We start from the raw sequence: 19,343 nt of genomic DNA on the forward strand, positions 1-19,343 counted from the left end.
AGGAGGGGAAGAAAAAGGAGAGGAGATGCATACAGAGGGAGGAGTAAGAGGCAGTGATGTAGAAAGGAAAATTGGAAGGAAGATATACAGTTGATGGGGGAGGAAAGTCACTGATAATAAAAAATGATCATGAGAGGCCAACAAAACAATTTAGCAAAGGTAATTCCAACACTTAATGAAAGATGTGGCAAGCAAAGATATCATGGAAACTTTAAAATTGTGTTTAAAAGTTAGTTTTCACTTATGAAAGAACTTAAAACACTGCCAAGATGTGCTGTAAAAAGTTTTCATTCTTATTTTAGGTTATTGAGGTTAAACACATGCTCCTCAAAATCTTTTATCCTCCTCTAATGAAGTATACTCCGGGAGTTTGTGATGGACAGGGAGGCCTGGCGTGCTGCGATTCATGGGGTCGCAAAGAGTCGGACACGACTGAGCGACTGAACTGAACTGAACTGAAGTATAAAAAGAACCCTGGAAAGTGGCATCCAACACCTCATAATATAAAGATTTTCTATGTTAATGAAAACAATTCCCACTCCTTGGCCTCCCAGATTACCACTCAAGCCAAAGTTTGCTCTGCTGATGCCCCACACATGCCTGCTCCACTTGTGGGCATTTCCTCCCATCTCTCACTTTGCTCCCAGGGACCTGCCTTCTGGCAGTAAATGCTCATCCCAGTTGTATGCCTGATTCTAGAACCTTCTGAGGAAGGGGAGGACAGGGCAGTGCTGATGGCAGCAGTAGACCCTGCAGGCTGCACAGTCCAACCTCTGATAGTGGGGGCTCCTGTGCCCCCCCGACAGGCAAAAGATGGGAGGTGAGAGAAAGGAGGACCCCAGGAGCCTCTGACTCCCCCAGGAACAGCAGCGGTTGAGAAGGCTCAGGTGGTAGAATGTGCTTGTGGCCCCCCGGGTCCCCTTACCTGCCATCCCTCTTCACTTTCAGGAGAATCCCTGGGGCAGTTCCCAGGCTCTGCCTAACCTCTGCTATTATTTACTTCTGGCAACAGATCCCACATGCAGTCCCTGGTTTCCTTTGTTCTACCATCCCCTCCTGCACCGGCCATCCCCCGAAAAGAAAGCACCAGAGAGAAGCAAATGCAATGCATCTTACTATATTTCAAAGCTGCTGAGTGTAGTCACTTTGTTGAAGAAATAAAAAAACACATGATTAGATATCTGAATTGAATAATAATTTGGGGGGGTCATACTTAATATTTTAGAACTCAGAATTAGCTCATTTCATTTGTAAAAAAAGGTGTTTCAAGCATGCTTTGTGCAAAATCAAAATCTTGATTTTTAAAATAATCAAAAGGGTCTGCTTTACTGTCACAAAAGGGATGGAGAAGAAGTTGTGTGATGTCAACCAAGGGCTATGGTTGTGGTTTCCAGGAAGATTAAAGATTTTCTCCTAGATTCTTAACTGAACAAACCCAAGATAATGTTAATGGTGGCAACAACAACAAAATGTCAAACGGTGATCTTTCCAGATTCTTTGACACAGATGTCCCTGCCACAAACTCTGTGGAAGTGGGCACCATCACAAGGAAGAGGAAGGGGCTGGGGGGAGGGTAAGCCCTCCTCTGGACACAGCATTTTCATTCTGGTTACAGCACCTGCCAGGGGCCAGGCCCTGGGACCAGGGCCTTGATCCCTGGCCATTTTCTGCTCTTCCTTAGTCAAGATCAGAGCTGCAGCAAGAGTGTCCTGCCCAACGCCGCCCCCCTGCCCACCAAGACGGTTAGCAGTAGGCAGTGTCCCCTGCTTTTGAAGGTGTCCTGTGCTTACTCTGGGCAGCTCTCTCTGGTCCTGGAAATCCCCTCCCCTGAGGCGAGGTGCCTGAGGGTGACCTGCACCGTTCCCAGCAGGGGGGAGGAGGACCAGAGACCACTGCCACGCCCCTGCCCTGGGCCAGCACGGTGCCACACTCACTGCCCCGTCTCCCCAGCTGCCCCTTCTATCATTCGCTTTCGATGTGGATCCACTGTCCTTGCCTCCTAGACCCCTGACTTGTGGATGCTTCCTGCTGTAGGGAAGGGCCAGGACTGGACACGTGGCTTCACTGGTACTGGAGCTGGCAGAGCATCCACCCCACTTTGGACACTGTACTTCTATTGATAAGCAGTGATAAGTATCAAGAAGGATGACATCATACTGGGCCATTACGTTGAAATGGATGAAAGTTACCCCCAAATACCTCAATCAAAAATCCCACAACTCCAGTTCTAAAATTTACACCTTAAAATGTATACAACTGCTTTGAGTCCATCTTTTTATTTTTTTATTTTTTATTTTTTTTAAGCAGAATTAGTTTATTTGGAAGACAGGGTGAGTCCATCACTGGTGACTGGAGCTCTGAGGCTGCACTTTCTCCTCAGGAAGCTGGGCTGGAATGGGGTGGGCTGTGTTTGGCAAGGCTGTGGGGTTTGGGATCTGCCTGGTTCCCCAGCTGGGCCTCGGGCCGGTCTCCCCAGAGCACACGCCTCGAGTCGTTGAGGAACCACTGCCTGCGCTGGCATGTCAGGCAGGTCTGTACAGTCCAGCGCTGACCCTTGCAGCGTCTCTGGCGCTGGATGCAGGTCAGACCCGGGATAAAGAGGGAAGAGCAGCCACGGCAGAGAGTTCACTTCACCGAGGGGTCCTGCCGTAATGCAAGCCGCTTCGCTATGGTCCTCTCTGTGTGGCAGTAAAATCTCGCTAGCGCCTGGTTCTCTGGATCCTGAGCGAGGATGCAGTGGGCGGCCTGGGGGAGTGAGCCGTCACTGGGGGCTCTCCGCATTGGGCTCCCTGCCGTGCGTGCGCGTGGACTCACTCACCTGGTACAAGAAGTTGAGCCTCTGGAAGGCCTCGCGGTCCTTCACCGGCCCCTGGGTCCATCTTTTTAAACCTACTAAAATCACAGAAGCACCATTCCCTCCTCTGTGTACTACTTACAGGAAGTTCCCAACTGTGAAGCTAGATGCATTTTTTTTAAAACAGCTAAGTCTAGGGGGAGAGCTAATTAAAAAGCTAAAATATCATCTGTCCAATTAATTATTTTTTCCACCACTCACTGTTGCCTGAACTGCAGCCCTTTCTTAGTGGAGGAAGGTGGGGAAAGAGGTGGGCTCACTTCCCAGGGGAAACAGAACCAGCTACAAGCTTCTGAGGGAGTGAAAGGAAGTATCACAACTTAATGTGAGTATGGATGAGACGAGAAACTTTCCCTGTGCCTCTCGAGTAGCTGAGACCACGTCTTGCTCTGTTGCTCTACGTGCTGTCATGCTCTCCAAAGACAGTTACATATAAACCAGCTGGTCCTGGTCAGAGGCAGTCCCGTCCCGGCCTCCTGAGGCTCAGATCCCGTCTTTCTGGGGGTGTGCAGGCAGGCGCGTCTGCTGCCTGCCCAGGTGAAGCGCCCCACGATTTGGAGGGGGTGTACTGTGCCCCAACAGCAGTACCGACAGCACCCCCACCACACGGGGCTTGCCCCTTATGGAGACCTCCTTTGGGTGGAGCCCACACATGTCCACCCAGCACCCTCGAGGCACAGACCATGCCGTTTGCTAGCTGGGTGCCTGGATCTTGGCACCATCCCTGCCGGAAGAGTGAGCCGCCAACAGTGGGGGCAGTGGTGGGAGTGACTGAGGTCCACCCCCTGGAGCCACCACGAGCGTGAAGCATCACTTTCCCCACTCAAGGAGGAGGGGCAGTGACGGTCCTGGCTCTCAGGCAGAGCCGAGAGCCAGGCCTGGGTGTAATAAATACTCATTACTGTGGGTCACAGTTTGGCTTTGATATAGCCTTGTCTGAGGAATGTGTAAAAGAATGAACCACAGATTAAAGACAGAGATCGAGCAGGGAGGTGCTCTACCCTTGCGGTCCTCCAGCTGGGAGATGCGGTGTCTCAGGTGTGCTCCACTGTCACCCTTCACCCTCTGCCGCAGGCCATCCCACCTGACAGACACCCAAGCCCTCACACCTGCACATGAGCCCAGCACCCACTCCCATGTCCTCCTTCCCCTCATAGTCCCCACAGAATTCAGGGGCCTCTCCTCCACCTCGGCCTTCATCTCCAAATATGGACACAAAAGGGCACACTTCCAAGTAACGTAGGAAAAGAGCCTACATCTGCAGCACAGGAGCTGATGAAGAAGAGACACAGCCAAGTGTCTCCTCTCCCTTAAGGAGACCCAGTCATGGCTGTGCGCAGGTGCAGGGATGCTCTTCACCCCCACGGGCAGCGTCTCCAGCAGTGGCCACAGGTGGGAGGGCCTGGACGGTGGAGAAAAGGGGTGTGCCCTGGGCAGGGGGAAGACCCAGGCCCAACACACGTGGCACATCTTCACTCGCTGCTCACAGCCTCGAGCAACGCTCCAAGTGCCCCCCTGGTACTGATACCCTCTTGTACTTCTTAATGGGAGAGAAGGACATACTCAGAAAGGAGCTTTAAAAATCCTTTTAAAAATGAGCCACACAGAGAAGCCACATGGAATAAAGGCTTACGTAATGGAGTCTCAGCACTCTTCCTAATAAAGACAGAAGGTGTTTAGGGTGACAGTCAAGGGTACAGAACCACAGGACCATTCCGCAGTGCTCTCTTCCAGAGCGGGCTGTGGAGCCCCTTGGGCAGGGCTGAGGCACTTCCTGGGAACCATGTTCAGTTTCCTGGGTTCCCTTTCCTTTGGAGCCCTTGGCTTTCTACACCCAAGACTGCTGATGAGCCTTTGCCCATCGTGGGGACAGAACAAGACAGACACAAGCTGGCGAGTGGGCAGCCAGCACCTGGGGAGAGGGATCATGACGCTCTGGAGACCTGGCTTCCGCCCCTAGCCCCTGGTCCACAGGACGGCCGGCAGGCACCTGGGGAGAGGTTCCAGGGGCACCCTTTCCTCTTCACCTCCCCTTGTGCTATCTGGTGAGAGGTCAGCTGGCTCAGCACAGGGCTGGCTGCAGCCGAGGGCCCTTTTCCGGCCAACCACTGCCCAGACCTCAGCTCACCACCAGGTCAACCTGGGCTGCATCAGGCCTTCAGCCAAAAACTCCCGCCTGGATCCAGGGCAAGAAAGGAGTGCACCTGAGAGAATGGTGCAGGGAGAGTGTGCACCTTGAGCACCTGCAATATTTCAGATCAGAAGAGAGGTTTGATCTCACCTGTCTATAAAGCCTCAGACAGGAGGAAATGCCCTACAAAGGCATTACATCAACTGGGGCTAAAGCCGCCAGCCCTACTGGTGACTCCGGGGAGCAGTCTGTGCAGCGGTTTAGACCATGGTCTCAGCATCAGGTCCACCGGCTCACCTGGGCAAACAGTAAAACATTCCCCTTGCCAATGCCTACTTGCAAGCTGGGGACGCAGGTGTCCAGGCCCACCTTGTGGGGCACCTGGGTGGAGAACTGGGGCACAGGGAGCTCTCTGGGCCCATGGACGAGGCCCTGTCTGTCTGCGCGTGGTTGCCCATGGCACAGGTCAGTGAACCCTTCCTCCCCACTCCCATCAGCCTGTCACTGAGTTGTTCTCCTCCACCTCAGGGCCTTCTGTGGGGGGTGCCTTTTCCCTTCACCACAGGCTGGAGGGGGCATCTCTCACTGGTGGTGGCGAGCCTGCCTCACCCCCTCGTCAGGGTCCCTCTCAATGCAGATGCTGAGGCAGGGTTCCTCAGGGTGGTGGCAGCACCCGCCATGCACCCAGGTCCTCCCCGTCTATCTGCGATCTTATCTTGGCCACAGTTGCAGAGTTAATCCATTTTGGCAGCCAGGTCTTGTCTAATACAGTCAATAAACTGGATATCTTTGCCCAGAATGGTCCAGACGCCAAGTTTCTATGTCACTCACCTGAGTTTTGAAATACTCATGTAATGTTCCAGTGACCAAAGTAAAATATTGTTCAAAATTGAGGCTTTGGGAAGGAAGCAGTGTGGGGAGAAAAGACAAATACAGACCCTGCTAAAGAAGGTACCAAATCCAAACAGAAAATCATCCTAATTAGATTCTCCTAAGAATTAGCCTGGTGGTGTTGGTGGTTCAGTTGCTTGGTAGTGTCCAACTCTTGTGACCCCATTATAGCCTGTCAGGCTCCTCTGTCCATGGAATTCTACAGGCAAGAATACTGGAGTGGGTTGCCATTGCCTCCTCTGGGGATCTTCCCGATTCAGGGATCAAACCTGAGTCTCCTGCATTGCAAGCGGATTTTTTTTTTACCTCTGAGCCACCAGGGAAGCCCAAGAATTACCTTACCTACTTCCAAAGACAGCTGAGGTCATGTGACACATCAGAAACTGTGTGGAACCCAACAGATTACCTTGCATTCAGCTATGAGATGTTCTCTGGAGAAGCTTAGAAGTCCTGCTGGTGCTTTCCCAACAGGGTTGGGAGCTCACTGTCTGCCCTTCCTTTCTAGACCCTGCAGCAAAGACCTCCCACAGGACTGGTTTGCCACAGAATGAAGGGGCCCACCTACCTCCCAGCCTCTGCCAGGGCCCTGCTGGCAGCCTCTCCCCTGAGAACCTCTAGCTGGGCCCCTTCCTGGTCAAGAACAATGGCCAGCTTCCCAGTGAGCCTGTCCAGTGTGGACCTGCCAGTCTTCAGACCCAGGGAGGTATGGAGTCGGGTGACTTTTGACCAGTCACCCACACCCCATCTATGGGTGCAGTCCAGGTCCCTGCAGGCTTTCCTAGTCAGTGCTGCCTGGCGTTTTGTCCTCCTAGGAAGGGAAGAGAAATGCCTTTGAACCCGAGAGCTGGTGCTATCACAACAGGCTCCACCAGAAACCCAGCTAACCTGCTGGTCTTTCCATCATTTATCAGAAACCAGGTGGCCACCATCTCAAAACCAGAGCACCAATATGGCGTAATGACTCTATAATTACTTGGTAACGTGAAGCCACGCACTGTTGGTCACAGCAGCACCTCTGGTGTTGAGTGAGAATGACACACGGCCTAGCAGAGGGCAGGCCGGCTGGAGGCAGGCACGATGTTTCTGATGGCAGAGGCATCCATCAGTACAGCTGAGCAGTCACAGGACAGGGCATCACGCGCACTTCTACCCAACAGTCAACTGGATTTTTCTTCTAAACTGCTCCTTGGTTCATGATACTAGAGTGGCAAGATCATATACACTGGATTATACAAGAAATCAAGACTCACAAGAGTGGCCTGGAGTTTTGTCTTTGACCTTTCAAACAAACGCACGTATTAACAAAGAGTCAACATCTAAATAGACTTTTATTTTTTCTTTTACTTACTTGGACAGAAAAGAAAATTCATCAGCTTCCATTAGAGTCTCCCTAAGTGTTGGAAATGCATTAAACTCAGAAATAGTGGACCTTGTAGAAAAGCATCACAAATTAAAAATAGATTTCTCCATGTGGTAAAAGTTCTTTCAATCCAATTAAAGGACACGGCAAAGGTGTTTCGAAACACAATTTAAAATTTGGCCTACAATCCGTGGCATCGAATTAAAACCACAGGGCGAGGTGACCATCGTGAACTGGGTGCAGATATGATGTGATTTGGAGCAAGCTGCCAGCAACACTTGTAATTCACTGAGTGACAACAAGGAAGAACATCCCAAAGCCTGAGCAGAGTAGGTTTGCATTGTAAAAATAAGGGGGCGACATAAATTGGGTTGAAGGGAGATCACGTAACTTCAGAAATTACTCGTTTCTTATCTGTGGGGACAGCCAGACCAGCCGACCACCCTAGCGGAGGTCTCCCAGGGAGACGTGTGAACCTTGGTTCAGAGAAGGCCCAGGTGTTCTGAGAAGTAAGTAGAGCCCTTGCTGCCAGCTGCTCATCACGGAGGCCTTTCAGGCTTGTGGTGAGCAGACCCCAGGCCCTGGGAGTCACACCCAGCCAAGCTGTACAGGTGGGTCTGCCAATGCCCGCCACACCATCACGAGGCGGGCAGTGAGGCTGGCCAGCACTGCCCAGCAACCACATGAGAGAGAGAGAGTGGTCACCCACAGAGACAATCTGTTGTCTCAGCCGTGCTGTGTATTTTCCAAGACAAGTAATTCTGCCAGTGAAGGTGTCTGTGCAAAGCTCAGGCCCACAGGCCCCATGGTTTGATGGATGCAAAGTACCCTTTCTGGCCCAGGTTCAGGCCAGGCCCGTGATCATGCAAGGAGCCACGACAGGGTGGGGTGAGAGGGTGAGGACAGAAGAGGGACATTTCCTTTTACAGAAGATCTTGAGCAACAGTAAGAAAATAACCTGAAGATATATCTAAAAATAAAAAACAGCGTCACACTTCACTTCCATTCTGTCACCGTCTTTCTCTCCATACACCAGCCACTCCGGGACAGGCAGGAGGGCCTCGTGCACACACCAGAGTGGCCCACTCCCCATGCCAACACTGCCTTTCAGCGATGCCAAGCTGTGTTTCTTCTGCTATGAGCCCTGTTCTGAGCTGTCCACTCGAGGCAAACACTGGCAAACCCTCTGGGTTCCTACACACCCCCAAACAATCCCAGCTGGCTCCCTTCCCATCGCCTTCAGACACTGCGTGACCTGAACCACGTTGTGGACATCTTTCATCTTCACCAGCTCATTCCATCCCTGGTGCCCATGATGGCAGCAGCCCTCCCAGGTCGGTCCCCTGTGCTGAACGGGCTCCCCATGGCCTCCACGGGGATTGTGAGGGTGCCCTGCCCTGCGCTGGTGGCACGGAAGGTCTGGCTCAGGGCCACACCTGCAAGGTGCTCACTCCAAGCTGGTGGCCACTCTCCGGAGGGAAGCCGTGCTCTTCTCTGTGTGGAAACCGGATGGGCCACCCTCTGACCAGGTCCGTGCTGGCCCCTCCAGAGGCCCTGAGCACCCTGCCTGGACTGCGGCCACACACAGGGCGTCTCCGGGTCTCTGGCCAGCAGGTCAGACGTCAGGCTCCCCCGTCCCTCCCTGGACCTGGTCCTTACCTAGCCTGGGCCACACCCAGGATATCAGAGGCTTGGAGAGGTATCCTCCAGGCCCAGCAGCTCTTGCACGAGTCTCTCACCAAACTGGGCCCGGCTGTACCTCTTCACGTGATAGGCGTCTGACATCTTGTACAGAATGTAGGCATTATTGACCGCTATGCTGACGGCGAACCAGAACACCTGCTGCCAGGTCTTGTTCGGTTTATGAGAAATGAAATACCTAAGAGGACAGACGGATAAAAAGGGCTGACTCAGGTGGTGCCCAGGCGCCCCGTGCAGAGAGATTCCCAAAGGCCTTGTCGGGCTCAATGGGGTGCTGTCGGGAGCGTGGGGGTGGGAATCAGGCTGGGGAAGGGGGAACAGGGAGTGGGGAGGGAGCTCTCACTGAGGCTCAGGCACGTGAACTTTACTTAAGATGAAAACAGTCCCTAGGAAAGGATCAGGTGGGAGGAGGCAGGCACCGCAGGGGCCACTGAAACCAGGAGCCAGGCCTGTGTGGTGCAGCTGGAGCTCGCAAGGACACAGGGCTGCGGGGCTTCCCTGCACAAGTGCCGTGTGTCCCGAGCCCCTCCTGCCGCGACCACCCACAGCTCCTCGCTCTTCTCTTCACCAGCCCTCCTTCCCCCAGACGGAGGACAGCTCTCACCTCAGGAGAGCCTTCTCTGCTGGAGAGCCCCGCCTCAGGACGCACCCCTGTGCCATTGTCCTCTGCATGCATGTGTGTCTCTGCACCCCAAATGCCAGGTGTTGGAGGGTTGGCAACCTCAGCACCACTGAAGTGCCCAGCCAGGGCGGCCTGCGATGTCTGCTCCATCACACAGACTACCCTGTGAGCACTGCCCAGGCCAGTGAGCTGCCAGGCAGGCCAGGGCTCCAGGAAGACAATGCAGTGACTCTGAGGGATGGGTCGCCCTCTACACCTGGGTTTTTCCAGGAGGCCCAGGTTCCTGCACTGCCATCCCCACCAAGCAGCCTGGGAGATGTCAATGACCCCAAAGAGGGCTGAGAAAATGCCCACCGCCCTCTGGGTTAGTCTCACCCTGTTTTAGATTGTGAGGTTCAGGCCCAGTAGTTAACAGGCCAAGGTTCAACAGTTCCCGACGTGGGCATGGGAGCTGCCTGGAGACAGCAATGGGGCATAAACACGTACATGCACATGCGTGTGTGCACACCATGTGTGCACTCATGATGATACCGTGCCTGAGCCCACACGCACACATGAAACAACTAAGTAACCATGGCTCAGCCCAGTGACATGAAGGCCTGCGCCCGTCTGTGGAGGGGACGCCGGGCAGGGCCTCAGGGACAATAGCGGGCGAGGTCGGCCCAATGGCGGACGTGGAAGAAGGGGAACAGACAGGGCTGCAGTGCAGGCGGCCAGGCGGTGGGAGGCGGGGGTGGCCGCGTGGCTGGGCCCTGGGGGGACGCCAGGCTGGGGGCTCAGGATTTCCTCTCTCAGGGTCTTCATCAGTCAACCCTGATAAGGGCAGCTGATCGCCCGGCAGCCCCTGCTCTCGGTGGTGAGGCCCCTGCTCACTTACTTGCTGTACTTGTCGTCGTACTTGCAGATGTAGCTGAGGTGGGCCGCGAAGGCCTCCACGGCCAAGGGGCAGGGGATCTCCCCGCTCCTCCTCTTGATGATCACTCCTGCAGAGACAGGAGGGACATCCCCTCTGAGCCTCCCCTGCAAACCCCCATTCAGATCACGTTCTTCTCCATCCTGCCTGCTTGTCAAAATAGACAGCAGGAGAGGAGATGGAAAAAAACCACTATCAACAACATCACTGAAGCTTCAGGGGAGCTGAGGAAAACAAGGTCAGGTGAGCAAAGAACATGGAGCCACAGCACAGACCAGGGCAGGGCCCGTGGCAGATAATGGCGCAAAGGCGAGTGTGAGTGGAGTAGGGCTCAGCACCCGATGGGGCCCTGAGAGCAGAGAGGAGGCCAGGACTCACCGGCCCCTTCTTCCCTTCCCCAGGCTCCCACTCCTTCCGCCAGGTCTGAGAGCAGTGCGAGGAGGTGGCCACCACTGTCAGGGGCCCAGGGGGCCGGTCCACCTGCTCTGCTCAAGGCAGGGTTCAGAAGAACCAGGAGCCGCCTGACCCCAGGCTCCTCCACGCCTCCCCTGTGGACAGAACCCTTTACCTTTCACTGATCCTCAAACGCACTCTCTCACATGCCTTCAAACACCATATCCTCCTTAATACAAACGGAACTGAGTCCCACGGCCATGACCAAAGTCACGGCAAGAGTGAAACATCCCACCGACCAGGAGTGAGAAGCAGAGAGAGATCAGTCAGCCCTCTCCAGCCTGCTGCCTAACAACCTGTCTTCCGAGACCTGCCCTGACTGGGGGGCCATCCACTGCACCCTCAGAGGTGATGTGCGGGCTGGAAGGATGGTCAAGTGTGGTGGGGGTTACACAGCATTTCCTCTGAGCAGCCTCCCCTGGAGCAGCACCATGTGGTGGAGAATGCCCCTGTTTTCAGGGATTAGTTCACAGGGCTGTGAAATTTTAGCACTGCTTAAATACGTGTGAGTAGTGAAAGTCGCTCAGTCGTGTCTGACTCTTTGCGACCCCATGGACTATACAGTCCATTGAATTCTCCAGGCCAGAATAATGGAGTGGGTAGTCTTCCCTTCTCCAGTAGTTGAAGTAAAAAATGACTTGTCACCCCCTTCCCACTGAGGGACGGGCGGGAGACAAGAGTCACACAGGTCCATCTGCTGAGACTCAGCCCTAAACCAGAATAGTCTTTTTTTGTCTCCCATCCCTGCTCCCCAAATACTGACTTTCTGCATGGAAGGAGTGCCTGGAGATCTTATGAGAGGCTGAGAAGCTAGCTCTGGAGGTGTGGGGACGCTGGGGCAGCACCCAGGCAACATGCTTTCTAAAGCCTCAAGAGCTCAAAGGACCACAGTGCCAGTCCAGGGCCTCCTCCCAGTCAGAGGCTCCTGGGGCCCAGATCCTGAGAGAGCCTCTCTCCACAGAGACACTCTACTGTCGGATGCCGCGGCCACACGCAGGTCCTCCAAGGCTGGGCTCTCCACCTCCACAGAGGGCAGTTTCTCTACAGCACCCTTCCTTCAGGGACCTGCCCTGGGCCTCTGCTCACCATCCAACCCCAAATACAAGTGAGCAAACACCCCCACCTCACACCTGGCCTGGGTGCATGGCTTGGGGAGGCTTCCCATCGCTGGCTCTATTTTAATTTGCCTGACTTTCAACTACAGCCTCCTCTGGGGCTAAAGAGGCCCCCTTAGGGCTTCCCAGATCCATGTGGGTATGAGCAGGGCAGGCCGTCTGATAAAATCCCCTCCCTTCTCTTCCCAGAGGCAGGGGAAGCCTCACTCTGAGGCAGCAGGGTCCCAGCAGGTTGGGACCACTCTCCAGGGATGAGGGCGTGGTGCTGGCCAGGGCCCTGCGGTCCCCACTGGCTGCCCTCAGCACCGGCAGGGCAGTAGTTCCAGGACTGCTCACCCAGGTGTGAGAGGCCTGCTCCCCTCCTCTAGGGGGAAGAAGGTTCCTCCCTGTTCCTTCACACTTTTGAACTTAAATGAGGATTACAGCTGGAAGTAGGAGACTGGCTTCAAAATCCAGGTTTCTGTCAGTCTCTTTGAGCATTTCTCCAAGGTTATTACCAGTCCAGCCTCCTCCCTGGTGATACCTTAGATTTCAGATACTACTGAAGATGAAAAGGATGAGACTGCTGCCCTATTAATATTCTTTTCTAAGACCTGAAAAACTTTAGACATTGGAAATATTGACAAGAGGTTATGTGATATTTATTGTCTCTGCTGACGTCATAACCAGGGATGATGTGTTTTCTCTGGGTACACCCTTGTATGTCTGTGGCTGGGTGTGACCCTCTGCACATCTGTATTCTAAGAGTCAACCTCTGTGACACTGTAGGTTCATGTGGGCCTATGACAGAACCACCTGTCTTCCTGTTGCAGGGGTCTGTCTCTCTGCCTCCTCCAGGTTTTTTCTGGCTGGGCTGACGTCCTTTCTGCCCTTCTCTAAGTCTGAGCGAATGAGTCAAGACCTAACACACAGACCCGATGTCTGATATGCAGACATTCCACACCCACACGAGCCTCATGGACTCTGAACTCTGTGGGCAAAGAGGGAGATGGAAGACTCAAAAAGGATTTGGTTCTTCGTGGGGATGACCCTGGGTAAATGACAGCATGTAACTTAGAGAGCCTGCATACCCTCACACTGAAGACTGAGTGCTGAAGAACTGATGCTTTTGAACTGTAGTGTTGGAGAAGACTCAATCCTGAATATTCACTGGAAGGACTGATGCTGAAGCCCCAATACTTTGGCCACCTGATACGAAGAGCCAAATCATTAGAAAAGACCCCGATGCTGGGAAAGGCTGAAGGCAGGAGGAGAAGGGGATGACAGAGGATGAGAGGGTTGGACGGCATGACTGACTCAATGGACTTGAGTTTGAGCAAGCTCAGGGCTATGGTGAAGGACAGGGAAGTCTGGCATGCTGCAGTCCATGGGGTTGCAATGAATTGGACACAATTGAGTAACTGAACAATGACAGGGCTCACACTTTCTGAAAGAGGGCTCATTCTCTCTTAGAATCTGGAGTAAAGAATAATAAATCAATCCCTAAAATGTTCAGTATGAAAAGGCAAAAAGATGTGACACTGAAAGATGAACTCCCCAGGTTGGTAGGTGGCCAGTATGCTACTGGAGAAGAGCAGAAAAATAGTTCCAGAAGGCAAGAAGAGGCTGAGCCACAGTGGAAATAATGCCCAGTTGTGGATGTGTCTGACGATGACAGTAAAGTCTGATGCTGTAAAGAACAATATTGCATAGGAACCTGGAATGTTAGGTCCATGAAAAAAGGTAAATTGGAAGTGGTCAAACTGGAGATGGCAAGAGTGAACATCCATATTTTAGGAATCAGAGAACTAAAATGGACCCAAATGGGTGAATTTAATTCAGAGGACCATTATATCTACTACTGTGGGCAAGAATCCCTTAGAAGAAATGGAGTAGCCATCATAGGCAACAAGAGTCTGAAATGCAGTACTTGGGTACAATCTCAAAAGTGACAGAATGACTTCTGTTCGTTTCCAAGGCAAATCATTCAGCATCACAGTAATCCAGGTCTATGTTCCAACCATTAACACTGAAGAAGCTGAACAGTTCTATGAAGACATACAAGAATTTCTAGAACTAACACCAAAAAAAGATGTCCTTTTCATCATACGGGACTGGAATGCAAAAGCAGGAGGTCAAGAGACACCTTGAGTAACAGGCAAGTTTGGCCTTGGAGTACAAAATGAAGCAGGGCAAAGGCTAACAGAGTTTTGCCAAGAGAACACACTGGTAATAGCAAACACCCTCTTCCAACAACACAAGAGAAGACTCTACACATGGACATCATCAGATGGTCAACACCAAAATCAAATTGATTATATTCTATGTAGCCAAAGGTGGAGAAGCTCTATATAGTCAGCAAAAATAAGACTGGGAGCTGACTGTAGTTCAGATCATGAACTCCTTATTGCCAAATTCAGACTTAAATTGAAGAAAGTAGGGAAAACCAATAGACCATTCAGGTATGACCTAAATCAAATCCCTTACGATTATATAGTAGAAGTGACAAATAGATTCAAGGGATTAGATCTGATAGACAGAGTGGCTGAAGAACTATGGATGGAAGTTGGTGACATCATACAGGGGGCAGGAATCAAGATTATCCCAAAGAAAAAGAAATGAAAAAAGGAAAAATGGCTGTCTAAGGTGACCTTGCAAATAGCTGTGAAAAGAAGAGAAATAAAAAGCAAAGGAGAAAAGGAAAGATATACCCATTTGAATGCAGAGTTCTAAAGAATAGCAAGGAGAGAGAAGAAAGCCTTCCTCAGTGATCAGTGCAAAATAAAGGTAAACAATAGAATGGGAAAGACTAGAGATCTCTTCAAGAAAATCAGAGATACCTAGGGAACATTTCATGCAAAGATGGGCACAATACAGGACAGAAATGGTATGGCTCTAACAGATGCAGAAGATATTAAGAAGAGGTGGCAAGAAAACACAGAAGACCTACACAAAAAAGATCATAATGACCCAGATAAACATGATGGTGTGATCACTAACCTGGAGCCAGACATTCTGCAGTGCGAAGTCAAGTGGGCCTTAGGAAGCATCACTAGAAACAAAGCTAGTGGAGGTGATGGAATTCCGGTGGAGCTATTTCGAATCATAAAAGATGATGCTGTGAAAGTGCTGCACTCAATATGTCAGCAAATTTGGAAAACTCAGCAGTGGTCACAGGACTGGAAAAGATCAGTTTTCATTCCAATCCCAAAGAAAAATAATCCCAAAGAATGCTCAAACTACTGCACAATTGCACTCATTTCACATGGCAGCAAAGTACTGCTCAAAGTTCTCCAACCTAGGCTTCAACAGTACATGAACCGAGAACTTCCAGATGTTTAAGCTGGATTTAGAAAAAGTAGAGGAACAAGAGATCAAACTGCCAACACCTGCTGGATCATAGAAAAAGCAAGAGAATTAAAAAAAAAATCTACTTCTGCTTCACTGACTATGCTAAAGGCTTTGATTGTGTGGATCACAACAAACTGGAAAATTTTTCATGAGATGGGAATACCAGGCCACCATACCTGCCTTCTGTGAAACCTGTATGCAGGTCAAGAAGCAACAGTTAGAATGGGACATGTACAACAGACTGGTTCCAAATCAAGAAAGGAGTAAGTCAAGGCATATATTATCACCCTGCTTATCTAACTTATATACAGAGTACAACATGCAAAATGCCGGGCTGGATGAAGCACAAGCTGGAGTCAAGATTGCCAGGAGAAATGTCAATAACCTCAGATTCCCTGGTGGCTCAGGTGGTAAAGCATCTCCCTGCAATATGGGAGACTTGGGTTCAATTGCTGTGTCGGGAAGATCCTCTGGAGAAGGAAACGGCCACCCATTCCAGTACTCTTCCTTGGAAAATTCCACGGATGGAGGAGCCTGGTAGGCTACAGTACATGGGGTGGCAAAGAGATGGACATGACTTACTGACTTCACTCTCTTCTTTCACTTCAGATATGCAGATGACACCACCCTTATGGCAGAAAGCGAAAAGGAACAAAAGAGCCTCTTGATGAAGGTGAAAGAGGAGAATGAAAAAGCTGACTTAACATTCAAAAAAAAAAAAAAAAAAGATCATGGCATCTGGTCCCATCACTTCATTACAAATAGATGGGGAAACAATGGAAACAGTGACAGAGTTTATCTTTTAGGGCTCCAAAATCATTGCATATAGTGACTGCAGCCATGAAATTAAAAGACGCTTGCTCCTTGGAAGAAAAGCTATGACTAACCCAGACAGTGTATTAAAAAGCAGAGACATCACTTTGCCAACAAAGGTCAAAGCTATGGTTTTTCCAGTAGTCATGTATGGATGTAGGAGCCGGACTACAAACAAGGCTGAGCTCTGAAGAATTGGTGCTTTTGAACTGGGGTGTTGGAGAAGACTTTTGAGAGTCCCTTGACTGCATGGAGATCCAATCAGTCCATCCTAAAGGAAATCAACCCTGAATATTCATTGGAAGGACTGATGCTGAAGCTGAAACTCTAATACTTTGGCCACTTGATACAAAGAGCTGACTCACTGGAAAAGACCTTGATGTTGGGAAAGACTGAAGGCAGGAGGAGAAGGTGATGACAGAGGATGAGATGGTTGGGTGGTAACGCTGACTCAATGAACTTGAGTTTGAGCAGGCTCAGGGAGATGATGAAGGACAGAGAAGCCTGGCATGCTGCAGTCCATGGGGTCACAAAGATTAAAACTCGACTGAGTGACTAATCAACAAACTGTTCATAAGTAGTTACAGGTTTTCTGAAATGGGAAATTCTGCTCACCTTTCAGAAGAGCATATATGTTCATAATAGAAGACAGTATAAAGCTGGCAAGCAATCTTTAGAACATAGGAGACTCTGTCATCTGGGTGATATTTAAAATAAGTAGGGAAAAACTAATTATTTGATCAATGGTTCGGGAACAGAGGTGGGGCTGCTTGGTCAACCAATCTTGCCATTTATCACAAAAAATAGTAGCACCCTGACTGATGCCACACACCAAAATAAATTCCAAGTGCGAAGAGCACAAAATCACATTATAAAACAACCAGGTGAACTATTTACTTACCTGGCCTTGGGCCAGAGCAGGGGTTTTTTAAGCATAGGAGCAAATAACATGGTTAACAGCAGTGTATGCCTGCTAAGTCTGATTCTGTGCGACCCTATGGACTGCAGCCCACCAGGCTCCTCTGTCCATGGGATTCTCCTGGCAAAAACTGGAGTGGCTTGCCATACCCTCCTCCATGGGTCTTCCCAACTCAGGGATCGAACCCCAGCCTCTTATGTCTCCCATACTGGTGAGCAGGCTCTTCACCACTGGCGCCACCTAGGAAGCCCCTCAACAGCTGTGCCTATGTGGAAATGAAAACCCTTTGAATGTTAAAAATACTGACCATAAATAAAAGCAAAAGGAAAAAAAATGCATAAAAATACCTGCTATGGGCATAAAATCTTTCATAAAATGTCGAGTTCCTAAGACAAGTACTTAAAATGAAAAATTTAAAAGAACATGACAAAATCATTGCAAATCAGCTAATAAACACATGAAGAGATGTTCAACCTCACCCACAGTCATGACAATTTACAGTTAAAATTTTATAGCATTTTCAGCCATCTTATTGACATATTTAGAAAAGAAAACAAACACAGTGTTGGTATAGCAGGAGAAATCTCAGTCTCTTGTAAGAAAGCAGTGGTAACAAGTACAGCCTTTTGGCAGCACAGCATCAGAGTCTTAAAACCATTCACACCCTTCGGCACAACCGTTTAACTTTTAGATTTATCCTGAGGAAGCGATCAAAGATGTACCTGAAGATTTATCTATGAAAATCTTCACTATATCACTCTTCCTATTGTGAAAAAAAAATCATTAATAGGGAGCAAGATAAAGAATTATGACACAATCTAAGGATGAAATACTAGGTAGTTTTTAAAAATCATGTTTTTGAACCACAGCAGAAGGACAATCACACCAGAACTATCTCCATTAAGCAGCAAGGCCCTTGGATGGAACCAGGAAAAGGACTCCAAGTGGGGAGCATGCCGACATCAGAGCTTCTACTCTGTGAGCCCCTCGGCCATACCCAGGGTCTCCTCTCTCCCAGATGGGCTCACAGTGTCCACAGGCCCTAACGGGGTAGGGAGGGCTCAGGGGCTTGGAGGTGGGGGTCGGTCTGTGGCCAGGTTGTGGACACACACCTCGAGATTTTTAAGGGTGTCTAGGATTTGGAACTTCATGATTAATAACAGAGCGCACACTTTAAAAAGGAAAGTATCACTGAACTGAACACGAATACTCGTTTCAGCTTATTTAAAAACCAACCCTCCCAATTTTATTGTCTTTGCCCCTTAACAGCCTCCTGCCATCTTCCCTTGGTCTAATTAAAGGGCTCTAGTCTTTGAGACTGAGGGTTTTCGACCCTATTGCAGGCTTTTCCCAAGCATTCCCAGATGCAGTCTTTTCTCTGCCTCCTCACTGCACCAGTTCAGACATGGGCAATCTCCTACTTTGGGACATCGTTTCAGAGGCCATCACTTAAAATAATTTGGTGGGAAGCAACTCCAACACCTTAGACCCACACCTTCCAAGATACTTCCAGGAGATACCTTCCAAGAGATCCTCTGGTCCCGCCCCAAGGCCCAAGCTGAAAGACAGCAGAAGTCTGGGGCAATTCAGCCTTCAGCTGACAAGGGCAATTCCAAAACTCACCTTTATGTGCCCTTGATACAGAACCTGATGGGTCGGCTTTTGCCACCCCCACCCCCACACCCCTGAGTGGGGTAACAACACCCATGTGCCTTGATTGTAACCTGCACTGAAATGTTACATGAGGTGTGTGTGGAGGTGAGGGATGGGGATAAGTGAACGAGAGATTCTAAATACCACACACACGACATATATACACACGTACCACACATATGCATACATGCATAGCAATACACACACTACACACACACCCCTGATTTCCTTGGCAGTGTTCCTTTAATACTAAAGACTGCTATGCTAAGTTGCTTCAGTTGTGTCCGAATCTGTACGGACTGTAGCCCACCAGGCTCCTCTGTCCATGGGATTCTCCAGGTAATAATACTGGAGTGGGTTGCCATTCCCTTCTCCAGGGGATTTTTCTGACCCACCGATCCAACTGGCATCTCTTAACGCCTCAGGTTAAGGCGTCTCTTAACCTGCATTGGCAGGTGGGTTCTTTACCACTAGCACCACCTGGGAAGCCCAATAGTAAAGACAAAGATGTCTTAATGTAAAGGAACCCAAGGGACTTTTCAAGTACACTCAAAGTGAAAGGCACTCAGCTATGTCTGACTCTTTGCA

General features: G+C 50.4%; 1 protein-coding gene and 1 pseudogene across 2 annotated transcripts in view; both read right to left on the reverse strand.

Annotated features, from left to right (window-relative positions):
- Window positions 1-2,317: 2,317 nt before the first annotated feature.
- On the reverse strand, window positions 2,318-5,665 carry LOC123333391 (annotated as a pseudogene).
- Window positions 5,666-7,185: 1,520 nt separating this feature from the next.
- Window positions 7,186-19,343, reverse strand: part of PGBD5 (piggyBac transposable element derived 5) — a 97,754-nt gene continuing 85,596 nt past the window's right edge. The window contains exons 6-7 of one of the 2 annotated variants that reach the window (XM_006055360.4): window positions 10,437-10,542; window positions 7,186-9,115 (exon numbers count right to left, since the gene is read on the reverse strand). In XM_006055360.4, the coding sequence (XP_006055422.2) occupies window positions 8,920-9,115; window positions 10,437-10,542 (302 nt within the window). In that variant the 3' untranslated portion in view covers window positions 7,186-8,919. Of the gene's footprint in view, window positions 9,116-10,436; window positions 10,543-16,629; window positions 17,866-19,343 lie in introns of those variants that run through there. The other variant, XM_044941985.2, reaches the window with a different exon arrangement.

Source organism: Bubalus bubalis, chromosome 4, assembly GCF_019923935.1.
Source record: "Bubalus bubalis isolate 160015118507 breed Murrah chromosome 4, NDDB_SH_1, whole genome shotgun sequence".
Classification (NCBI taxonomy): domain Eukaryota; kingdom Metazoa; phylum Chordata; class Mammalia; order Artiodactyla; family Bovidae; genus Bubalus; species Bubalus bubalis.